The 12,402-nt window shown below is 38.3% G+C and overlaps 1 protein-coding gene across 3 annotated transcripts in view; it reads left to right on the forward strand.

The window, feature by feature from the left end:
* The window catches only part of PRKDC (protein kinase, DNA-activated, catalytic subunit), a 214,933-nt gene that overhangs the window by 123,982 nt on the left and 78,549 nt on the right, over positions 1-12,402 (forward strand). For all 3 annotated transcript variants that reach the window (XR_005032648.2, XM_036925479.2, XM_057498091.1), the window contains exons 51-58: positions 232-363; positions 1,503-1,614; positions 3,592-3,716; positions 3,800-3,949; positions 5,088-5,261; positions 5,893-5,991; positions 6,949-7,156; positions 11,506-11,695. Coding sequence is in view for 2 of the 3 variants with exons in the window: in XM_036925479.2 (XP_036781374.2) it covers positions 232-363; positions 1,503-1,614; positions 3,592-3,716; positions 3,800-3,949; positions 5,088-5,261; positions 5,893-5,991; positions 6,949-7,156; positions 11,506-11,695 (1,190 nt within the window). In the remaining variant the exon portion in view is untranslated. The remainder of the gene's footprint in view (positions 1-231; positions 364-1,502; positions 1,615-3,591; positions 3,717-3,799; positions 3,950-5,087; positions 5,262-5,892; positions 5,992-6,948; positions 7,157-11,505; positions 11,696-12,402) is intronic.

Below are 12,402 nucleotides of genomic sequence, written 5' to 3' on the forward strand. Positions count from 1 at the left end.
AAAGGAGAATTTGGGCAAATAATTAGATTTATAAGAAACAGAACTGCTTATGTTCCAGAGCTAGAATAACCTGGGTGAGAACAAGGGGAGTTTCAGCAAGAAGGGTGTTAGATGTGGGAAAAGATAGAGTATTCCTTACCCTGAAGATTAGCTATAGAAAATTTTGTGTTTTTCTTCCTTTTTATTTTATTATATGATAATCTGTGTTTTTCCTTTATGCTTTTGTTTCAGGTTAATATTTGAAAAATTTTCCAGTAAAGACTCTAATTCTAAAGACAATTCAGTAGGAATTCAATTATTAGGCATTGTAATAGCCAATAATTTGCCTCCCTATGACCCAAAATGTGGCATAGAGAATATAAAGTGAGTATCAAGGTGTTTGCTTTGAGACTTTTTAAATTAAAGTATACCTGAATTGGACTGACAGACTGGAGTAAGGTTTAATTTTGATAAATTTAAGGAACAGAGTCATGTTAAAAATCTCTTACCAAAGTCGAGGTGGTTGCTGTAGAGGTAATTTGGGAGAAGAAATATGTTAGTAGAGTGAAGGAGGAAGGTAAGTTTTAAAAAAGCAGTGTAATTTTTTCATGTTCATTTTAGCAAATAAGAGGTGCTCAGTATTTTCTTTCATATTTTCTAAACTGATATTTTCAGCGTTTACCCGAAAGCAGCATGAGCTCTGCGAGACTGTTTATTATGGGGTCACAGCCCTCGAGGGCTGCCCAGCCTTGTGCTGCCCAGCACTGAGCTTGGAGGCCCAGCTGCAGCCGTGGGAGCTTCAGGCTCAGGAGGCGGGCCCCTCGTGTGAAGGCGAGGGTAATTTTGTTACATCACAAAATAGGCACTTCATTCTCTTCCTGTTTCAGAATTTTGAAGTCTGTTCCTGTGATGGTCATTTATAGATCTCAGCATGTCCCTTCCAACCCATCCCCATTTTTTTGAAGTGTCTCACTTGTCTACTTGGTCCTCCTGTGGTAGCCTCCCTGTCACCAGTTACACCAGGCACCCAGTATCACGGAGAGGCGTGTGCCTCAGCACAGATGCAGTGGGGATAGTTCCCTTGTTCGGAGCTTTGGTTTCCCCCAGCGACAGGCTCACAGAGCAGCCAGTGCTGTCCAGTCGGTGGGAGCGGAGCTGTGCACGCTCCTCTCATCATTCGCCATCCTTCCCTTGTCATGGGGGTGGCTTTCAGGGGGAGTCAGTAAGTCAAAATCTTGGGTCATAGCTTTTTTCCACAAGTGTTTATAATATCATGCATTGTGTTTTAACTACCGCAGCTCCTGGGTGACTGAACTGTGGACTTTCATGTGTTTCCTGGACATGATGTCAGAGCCTTAAGTACATCTTCATGTGTATTTTCACACAAATAATTTAGGTTATGTTTAGGTTTCATATTTTCTCAATTTGTGCTATTGATACAGCATGAGGAGTAAAATTGGTACACTCTTAAGTCCAACAATGGGAAGGATTATCTTATGCATTTTTTTCTGTATTTGTTATAGGTACTTTGAAGCTTTGGTCAGTAATATGTCCTTTGTAAAATATAAAGAGGTTTACGCGGCAGCAGCAGAGGTCCTAGGGCTCATCCTTCAATACTTCACCGAGAGAGAAAATGTGAGTGTGTGCAGCAGTGTTAACTAAATGCTGCTTCAGGTTTGATTTACCACCACACATGGTACTTATATTCTCTGTACTGTAAGAAACCAAGCTGGGCATTCTGCAGTCATTAATACTTCACTCTCTGTCCAACTGAATACAGTGCTCAGTGTTCTTTTTAAAACGACATATATGATTTTTTTTAATACTTGGAAATTTGGTAAACATTTAAAGTTGGTTAACTTACATTTTATTGTAGAAGTCAGGATATGACTATTTAGCCAGCTTTCGTTCCTGTGAAGTTTGTCTCAGGATTTCCTTTTGGAGAAAATTATCCTGGTAAACACCTGCTATGCTGCAGGTTCAGAAGTAACACCTTCTACTTCCAATGTTTGATATAACATAGCTGCTAAACAGGGTATGGTGCCTCTCAGGGAACCTTTCTCTGTCTTATGTGCCCACCCACTTCACAGGATTGTGGGAAGAACCTTATGGAATCTTTGAGTGTAGTGCACTTTTGGAGTACCATCATTTTCAATAAAATGCAATGTTAAAGACGTGTATATAACTGCATGGGCCACTGTATGGAAATTACGTGTTATGTCTGACTTGAAGATAGTGTAGCAGAATGACGTTAGCACTGCATTGCTCTCTGCGTGTTGGGTGCTGCGCACTTTGGGGCCTTCAAACCTGGCGTCACATCTTGTGAGGAGATTTTCTGTTGTGGTCCGTCCAGGATGACTCCCCATGACTCCTCTTGGCCTTCTTCTTCCTTCTCTGGCATTTCTCTCCCTTCCTTTGCTGCGTGTCCCCAGCTACCTCTTCAGCTCTGATTTTGGTCCTCTCCTCTTTAATGGTTCCCCTGCTGATGTCCAGCTTCATGGCTTTACAAACTGCCTATATGCTCATGATCCCCAAATTTGTGCTTCCAGTCCACTTCCTCTCCTGAAAGAAAAGGTAAGAGTCTAGCTATGATCATCATCAGGCCACGTGAAGAGAGGGGTAGGGGAGGTCAGGAGCACCTCCAGACACCCAGGACACCCCACATAGTGTGCTGGACGCTGCCCACTTCACCAAGTATGCATTTATTGGATTTAAAAGGAAATAGACCCCCTTGGGAAGATCAGACTTCATTTATAATTTATTTTAGGGATTACCAGCTCTTTTAGAAAAATAAATTTAAAATTCAGAATAACCTTGTTTCATGATTCTAATGTCCCTAAATATAGGGTTTCAATTTACATAATATGCTTAATTTTCACTGCAGATGGAGCAAATTAGAGCAGACCCCAGGTTAAATCTCCCTTGACTTAAATTTCAATTGACAGGAATGATAAATACTTTTGTTTTGCGTAGTTCTTTTTTGAATGTAAATGATATTATTTAGTGTAGAAATTAGGAAAACAGTAAAACATGAACAAGTAAGTAAGCTGCATCCAGCCCCACTCTGAGGGAGCTGGCATTTGGAGAGGGGAGACAGACAACCCACAGACAGTTCTATCATAGTTGGTGGTACCTATGCATGCAGAGAAAGCAGGCTATGGGGAGATAGACCAGGATAGGGCTGCTGTTAGATAGAGTTGCTTGAAAATTCTGGTTTGTGTGAATATTTGACCAGAGATGGGAACACTGGCATCATAAAATGTGTCTTAAATGGGGTTTTTATTTAGTCACTAATTTTAGCTCAGCTTCTCAAATGACTTGTAGCAGAGTTTCAGTGCCAAAAGGAAGCCCCACAAACTAGGTTGCCGATGCTGGCAGCCCAGACACATGTGGCTGGGGCCTGGCTCACCTGCAGTCTGGGGCCTAGAGCTCTTGTCCTGCCCAAGGTTCCTGCAGACCCATGGGTGAGCCTGGCGCCTCCCCTTGTGAACACTTGTCAATGGTAGCACTGAGCCCCTTCCTTGGGGTACTTAGCTATTTAAAATAAACCTATTTTCAGTACTTAACGTAAGTGTTCACTTTTGTGTATTTGAAAGAAAGTTAATTTTTCAGGTGCTGGAGGAGTTGGTATGTGAACTGGTCGTAAAACAGTTAAAGCAACATCAGACCACGAAGAAGGACAAATTTATCATGTGCTTGAACAAAGCTGTGAAGAACTTCCCTCCTCTTGCAGACAGGTAGGATGTCGGCTGTGATGACCATTCTATCAGGGGAAGGGGGTCTGCTGCCTTCCTGCTCACAGGACATGTCTTTGGGGTAGGTTCCTGAATTCTGTGTTCTTCCTGCTGCCGAAATTCCATGGTGTGATGAAGACCCTCTGTCTGGAGGTGGTGCTGTGTCGTGCAGAGGAAATAACAGATCTGTACCTGCAGCTAAAGAGCAAGGATTTCATTCAAATCATGAGACACAGGTGAGTGGGAAACCAGCTCTGGGTTCTTGGATGCAGCTGGCTAAGAAAATTTTGACTTGTTCAGCTGTCTCCTTCAACTCAGGAGGAACTTGCAGGTTTTCATGAAATGCATTTTTGTTAAATTTGAATCTGAGAAGAAAAGTTGTGGGGACTGGCCCTCCTGCTTCTTCTGACCTGAAACTTTGGGGAGGCCACATCTCAGAGACTGTCTAGAGCTCTTTCACATTTAAAAGGCATGGTTTTGAGTTCAATACCTATTTTGCCAGATAAGAGGTTTCCATTATTTATTAAAATTGTTCATTTATTTTTAAAATCACAATATACTATTAAGGTAAGTATGAAAGAGAATGCTATTGATCACTTAAGATATTTTTATTTTCTCTGTATTCTTTTCTAGTCTTTCCTGTATACGTATTTTTTGCATAGGGATAAGTTATTGGTAAATGTGTAATGTGCCAGTAACAAAGAATGTACGTCATTGTGTTCTGATATCCGTCATTAAGGATTTACTGAGTATCAACTATGTGTAAGGCATTACTGGTCACTTTAAGGAGGAAAAGATACATAAAACAAGCAAATAGGTGTGCATCTTATTTGGGACCCAGGCTATACTTCACTCTGCTATATGACATGCCAGGTGGCCTGACTAGTACTTGAAATCATTTTTTTAAATCATGAAATCCTTTATATTAGCTTATTTTGTTTGACATTGTCAGGTTTTTAAAAAATGAACTTTTTATTTGGGAATATTCCTATATTTACTGAAAAGTTAAGTGTACAGAGTTCCCACATCTTCACCCAGTTTCCCCTTCTTGTTGAATTGGTTTGTCAAAATGAGAAATTAACATTAGTTCATTATTATTAGCTAAACTAGAGTTCATTTGTATTTCACCAGTTTTATCACTAATGTCCTTTTTCTATTTTAAGATCAAGACAGAATACCACATTGAATTAATTTATTTTTAACAATCTAGCCCATTATAATGATTTTTAAGAATAGAAATTTTTAAAGTATAGTATTATCTATTATAACAAATTTTAAGCTACAGAACAACACAAAGAAAATAGTTTCCATCATATCTAAAAGTAGAATAATAAAAACTGTTAAATTTGTATTTTTTAAAATCTCTCATTATAGAGATGATGAAAGACAGAAAGTATGTTTAGACATAATTTATAAGATGATGGCAAAATTGAGACCAGGAGAGCTCCGAGAATTCTTGAATCCTGTTGTGGAGTTTGTTTCTCATCCTTCTCCCGTGTGCAGGGAACAGATGTATAACATTCTTATGTGGATTTATGACAATTACCGGTAAGCTCTACACCGACATTTTATATACTTCATTTTTTTAAGGGAACACACCCAGGCTTTTGCAGTGTGAAACAGATTATAGTAAACAATAAAATATTTTTTAGCATATAGTTAATAATAAAAATCATTTTAGTGTATTCAAATGTGTCCTTACTTCAACTCATTTTACGTCTCTGGGAAATATTCAAAGTGTGACATTACTCGTTGAGTTAAAAGTGTAATTTGTTTTTATAGTTATCCCTTTAAGATCAGACAAGGTTAAGGTAATGAACTGTGCCAAGAGATCTTAATCCTTCAGGACTAGTCACACTACTCCTGGGAACTGGACCTGTGCTAGGACCTCTTAGTGCTCCCTGGGAGCCCTTTGCACTCCCTCTACCCACCCCCTCTCCCTCAGGCTCAGAGCCTGTAGTGGCCTGGGAATGATGTCATTTGGATGGGCTTGCAGAAGTACTCAAAGGAAGATATCAGGTTACAGAGGTATGACACTGGGTTCTGCTGTGATTTTGGAAATAAAAGTTCCATGGGAAAAGCCACAATTTTTTACTTTAATTCTGGACAGTGTTACTGGGGTTGAGCAAAAATGACAGAATAGAGTATTACTGTTTTTTCATTTTGTTACTTTTCTCAGGGATCCAGAAAGCCAAGCAGATAATGACTCCCAGGAAATATTTAAGTTGGCAAAAGATGTTTTAATTCAAGGATTGATTGATGAGAACCATGGGCTTCAGTAAGTGCTCTTCCTGGAATAGTTGGGCCAGGACAAGTAAATTTAGAAATATTTCTTTCTAGGTTAGCATAGAGTATTTTTCTGCAGTTTTAGAAGTGTTATTTGCAATATTAGTGTTTTTTATGCCTCTTCCATTCATAATGTTTAATAAAAATGTATCTTAAGTCACTGTAAACCTTAAAAATCCTGATATTACTTTAATATAAAAAATCTTGAAGAAGTGGTATGGATAAAAGCTGTTTTTACTAGTGTAATGAATTAAAGTATTCCAAAATAAAGAAAGAAAATCTGTAATGACAATTATTATTTTTCACATTTAAGAATATTGAGATCACTATATGTATTAGAATTGAATAAAATGTCTGAAATCTTAGAAATAAGAGGAAACTCTAATGTTAATTATATGTGGTAATATGCCTACCCTAAATCAGTTATATGAATGTTTATCGAATACATATCTATTTAATTTTCTACTCAATTTAAAATTCACTGAGCTTTTAAAAATTGTATTTGATTTTATAAGCATCTATAAATTAAAAAGCCTAATCTGTTTTTTACCTAAGTTAAGTTTTGAATATCTTACGGCACTAATTTTTGGAGTGACTTATTTCATCAAGGCAGTAAAGGATTGTATGTAATTTCTGGGTGGTGTCTCAGTTTCAAAATAGTTAGTAATACATACTCATCATTGAAAATTTTCCAGGTAATAGAGATGAGAATAAAATCACCCAGTTTCTCACCTCTTGTTAAATATGCTAAAGGTTCTGGAATATTCCCTTCCTTCAGCGCATATTATTGTTTATAACTCAGACTATACTGTTTATACACTTTTAAATGTGGTTTCCCTCTGTGTTAAGCTTTATATAGATGAAAAACCATTCCTTCTCAACATGACACTCCTTTTTCTCATTTGCCAATATCTGAGAGAGATGATTCTTTTTCCTTTCTGTTTTTCAGATTGATTATTCGAAATTTCTGGAGCCATGAAACTAGGTTACCTTCAAATACCTTGGACCGATTGTTGGCATTAAATTCCTTATATTCTCCTAAGATTGAAGTGCACTTTTTAAGTCTAGCAACAGACTTTCTGCTTGAAATGACGAGCATGAGCCCAGATTATCTAAATCCTGTGTTTGAGCACCCCCTGTCAGAATGTGAATTTCAGGTGAAGTGCTTGTCTGTGTGATAGTCAGTATTATAAGCTTTCCCTGTTTGTTAGTCAACAAACATTTTCTTTTTTTTTTTTTTATTTTTATTTTTATTTTTATTTTTATTTTTATTTTTTTTTTATTGAAGGGTACTTGACACACAGTATTACATTACATGAGTTTCAAGTGTACAACACAGTGGTAGAACATTTATATACATAATTCTAGGTTCCAGCTATCACCCTACCAGGCTGTTACAATATCTTGACTATATTCCTTATGCTATACATTACATCCCGGTTACTTATTTATTTTACCATTGGAAGTCTGTCCTTTTTTTTTTTTTTTTTTTTTTTTTTTTGTGAGGGCATCTCTCATATTTATTGATCAAATGGTTGTTAACGACAATAAAATTCTGTATAGGGGAGTCAATGCTCAATGCACAATCATTATTCCACCCCAAGCCTAATTTTTGTCAGTCTCCAATCTTCTGAGGCATAACAAACAAGTTTTTACATGTAGAACAAATTCTTACATAATGAATAAGTTACATAGTGAACAGTACAAGGGCAGTCATCACAGAAACTTTCGGTTTTGCTCATGCATTATGAACTATAAACAGTCAGTTCAAATATGAATACTCATTTGGTTTTTATACTTGATTTATATGTGGATACCACATTTCTCTCTTTATTATTATTATTTTTAATAAAATGCTGAAGTGGTAGGTAGGTACAAGATAAAGGTAGAAAACATAGTTTAGTGTTGTAAGAGAGCAAATGTAGATGATCAGGTGTGTGCCTGTAGACTATGTGTTAATCCAAGCTAGACCAGGGCAATAAAACATCCACGTATGCAGAAGATTTCTCTCAGAACGGGGGGGTGAGGTTCTAAGCCTCACCTCTGTTGATCCCCAATTTCTCACCTGATGGCCCCCTGCGACTGTGCCTGTCTTAGGTTGTTCCTCCCATGAGGAATCTTACCCGTCTCTGGCTAACCAGTCATCTTCCGGGGCCATACAGGGAAATGTGAAGTTGGTAAGTGAGAGAGAAGACTTACTGTTTGAAAAAGTTAGCTTTTTACTTCTTTGCATATTTATGCCCTGTGGCTTCTATGCCCAGCATTTGTCTTGAGGTATCTTTACCACTTGGAAGAATTATGATACTCGGTAAATTTGATATGAGGCACGAATTCTATTTAAGGGTTGTAATTAGGAAGGAAGAAGAAAAGCTATAGAAGTAGCAGGCGGAAGAAAACATTGGAAGATTGATTATTTCTTTGACTTATCTTCTTGGAGACTAACTTCAGCATGTATAGGTTTTAAGCTACTACTTAAATTGCACACACACATTAACATAATAGGAGTATAGTTACATAACCAAAGCATACCTGTAATTACCAGCCATCTGCAGTGAAACCAAGAAAACCAGTTAGGCACCTTAGGCATTTGTGAAAACTTATCTATGATATGGTGGATATTGTCCAACTGAACTTGAACAGTCTGAGAGAAATCAGACAAATTAAAACAACCCATTCCTGGGGACTGTTCACATGCCATATGTTCTTTTAACAGTAAATAGTTTGTAGTTGTAAGACTTTGGAGTGCTACAATTTGCACTTCTCCAAATTCTTGGTTGAGTTCCAACAGTATAGATCCAGTCCAATTTTGTTGTTTTACTGTATGCACAGGCCAGCTTAGATATCTCCTTCCTCATTCCCATGGCAAGTCCAGGAACTGGTGGGATGAGTGCATCTACAGCTGTAGCAGTGCGTGGATCTTTGTTGGGGTTTTTTGATGATCATCTTCTGGCATGAGTCTTCCAGAGAGTGCAGATGTTGGAAGTTCTTTTTCATATCGTATCTTAGTTCATTTTCGGGGTAGCCCAATTAGGCTTTGATCCTCTGTATAAACACAAACAGACCCTTTGCCTACACTTTTATATGCCCTTTATACCCTTGTGTAGAACTCGTTGGAGGTTACCACACAGGAACAGCCCTTTTTTTTTTTTTTTTTTTTTTTTTTGCTATCACTAATCTACACTTACATGACGAATATTATGTTTACTAGGCTCTCCCCTATACCAGGTCTCCCCTATAAACCCCTTTACAGTCACTGTCCATCAGCATAGCAAAATGTTGTAGAATCACTACTTTCCTTCTCTGTGTTGTACAGCCCTCCCTTTTCTCCTACCCCACCATGCATGTTAATCTTAATACCCCCTTACTTCTCCCCCCCTTATCCCTCCCTACCCACCCATCCTCCCCAGTCCCTTTCCCTTTGGTACCTGTTAGTCCATTCTTGAGTTCTGTGATTCTGCTGCTGTTTTGTTCCTTCAGTTTTTCCTTTGTTCTTATATTCCACAGATAAGTGAAATCATTTGGTATTTCTCTTTCTCCGCTTGGCTTGTTTCACTGAGCATAATACCCTCCAGCTCCATCCATGTTGCTGCAAATGATTGGATTTGCCCTTTTCTTATAGCTGAGTAGTATTCCATTGTGTATATGTACCACATCTTCTTTATCCATTCATCTATTGATGGACATTTAGGTTGCTTCCAATTCTTGGCTATTGTAAATAGTGCTGCAATAAACATAGGGGTGCATCTGTCTTTCTCAAACTTGATTGCTGCGTTCTTAGGGTAAATTCCTAGGAGTGGAATTCCTGGGTCAAATGGTAAGTCTGTTTTGAGCATTTTGATGTACCTCCATACTGCTTTCCACAATGGTTGAACTAACTTACATTCCCACCAGCAGTGTAGGAGGGTTCCCCTTTCTCCACAGCCTCGCCAACATTTGTTGTTGAACAAACATTTTCTAATAGTGTTAAACTGGCTTTCTTTTTTAAAATTGAGATATAATTTGCACACAACATGAATCAGTTCCAGGTATAAAATAATGATTCAGTATTTGTATAGGTTGCAAAATGATCGCCACAAATAAGTGGTTAACATTTATCTCCACAGATATTTTTTCTTGTGATAAGAGCTTTTAAGATCTACTCTCTTAGCAACTTTCAAATACGTAATACAGTATTATTACCTACAGTCACGATGCTGTGCATTACATCCCCAGGACTTACTTATTTTATAACCAGAGGTTTGTACTTTTTGACCACCTTCACCCATTTCGCCTGCCCCTGGCCTCTGACAACCACCAGTTTGTGCTCTGTATCTGAGTATGGTTTTTGTTGTTGTTTAGATACTACATACAAGTTGAGATCATACAATATTTGTCTTTCTCTAATTTATGTCACTTAGCATAATGCCCTCAAGGTCCTCTGTGTTGTCACAAATGGCAAGATTTCTTTATTTTTTATGGCTGAGTAGAATTCATTGTATAGATGTACCACATCTTCTCTATCCATTCATCCACCAGCAGACACTTAGGTTATTTCTATATTTTGGTTATTGTAAATAATGCTGCAGTGAAAAGGGGGATGCAGATATCCCTTCAAGTATTTTTGTTTTCTTCAGGTAAATACTCAGAAGTGGGATTGCTGGATCATGTAGTTCTATTTTTATTCTTTGAGGAACCTCCATACTATTTTCCATAGTGGCTGCACCATTTACATTCCCACCAACAGAGCACGAGGGTTCCCATTTCTCTATGTCCTCCCAACACTTGTTATTTCTTGTCTTTTAGGTAATAGCCATTCTAAGAGGTGTGAGGTAATAATGTCGTTGTGGTTTGGGTTTGCAATTTCCCCCATGATTGATTAGAAACACTAGCTTTTAATTTTACTTGGAATACTCACACATTCCTTTCTGAAGCATTCACATTGGCTTCACCCCCTCTGTCCACACTACTTCGCACAGCTCACACTTCTCCATTCAGCCTTCACTTAGATTTTCCTTCCTCTGTAATGCCTGCCCCCTCATCACTCCTTATGCCCACTTAGTAGATATTGGGTGTGTGCTTTATCCTGGCAGCCTTAACAGCTATGATGATTTACACATTTCAGCCCGAGCTCCTGGGCAGGAGAGCCTGACTGGTCTGCTGGCACTTGTATCCCTGGCGTCTTCCTAGTGCTGGGCATGTGGTGAGCACTTAGGAAGGAGTTGAGTCATTCAGCTTGTTGCAGTTGTGTTTTGGTGCCATTATTGTGTAGGCCATTAAGTCTTTGAATGCCAAATGTTAAGGAGTAGAAAAATGTTTTTTCATCCCCAGTACCAATTAGTTTTTCTAGTTGGCAAATAATTACTTAGTTAAAACTTTTAAATTTGAAAAGGTTCTTCTTCAGCTGCTTCCCACAGAGATATGTGAAATTATAGTACATATTTGCTGAATACTATTGGATTTTAAATTAAAATATTTCCGTGTTGACAAAGAAAGACAATTATTTCACATGAAATTCTCTTACATGCAGGAATATACTATTGACTCTGACTGGCGTTTCCGAAGTACTGTTCTCACGCCAATGTTCATTGAGACTCAGGCCTCCCAAAGTGCCCTCCAGACCCGAACCCAGGAGGGATCCCTCTCGGCTCGAGGGGCGGTGGCTGGGCAGATACGGGCCACCCAACAGCAGTATGACTTCACACCTACACCAAGTGCAGGTAGCCATGAGCTGAGTGCCTGCCTGCTGTGCCCTCCGAAACAGATACGTCAGTCACAGGAGGAAAGGACTGTCAAATTCTTAGAGACAGGAAGTAGCAGGGTAGTCTCCAGGGCTGGGGAGGGGACAGTGGGCACTTGGTGTTTAATGGGTGTTGGGTTGAGCTTGAGGAGGTGGGAAAGTTCTACAGAGGGGTGGTGGTGGGTGGTGGTTGTTCAGTTGTGTCAATGTGCTTGTTGTCACAGAGCTATACACTTAGAATTGGTTAAAACAGTCAATTTGATGTTATATATATTGTACTACTAAAAAAAAAAAGGAGAAAAGTATTATTTCTGATTGGAAGAAACTGGAAAAGTTTCTATACATGTGTGTATTTTTTGGTTTTGTCTAGAAAAATCTGTTAAGTGCATCAAATTTGGAACTCATCTCAAAAGCAAAGTAGAAATAAACCACTCATTCATTAAACTTTTCTTAAATGGTACAGCTGCTATGATCAGCAAAGTACAAGTTGTAGAGTAAAATATCTTAATCATTTTACATAACTACTTCAGTATCTTCTCTTTATATAAGTTTTCCACACTGTGTTGATTCTAGTGGTAGGACTAATTGGAATGATTACAATGGAAATTTTGACACTGATACTAGAGACCACAGACTTCAGTACCTTATGTTAGATACAAGTATTCCTGTAGCAACCACAGCAGCTTG

This window comes from Manis pentadactyla, chromosome 3 (genome assembly GCF_030020395.1).
Source record: "Manis pentadactyla isolate mManPen7 chromosome 3, mManPen7.hap1, whole genome shotgun sequence".
Lineage (NCBI taxonomy): Eukaryota > Metazoa > Chordata > Mammalia > Pholidota > Manidae > Manis > Manis pentadactyla.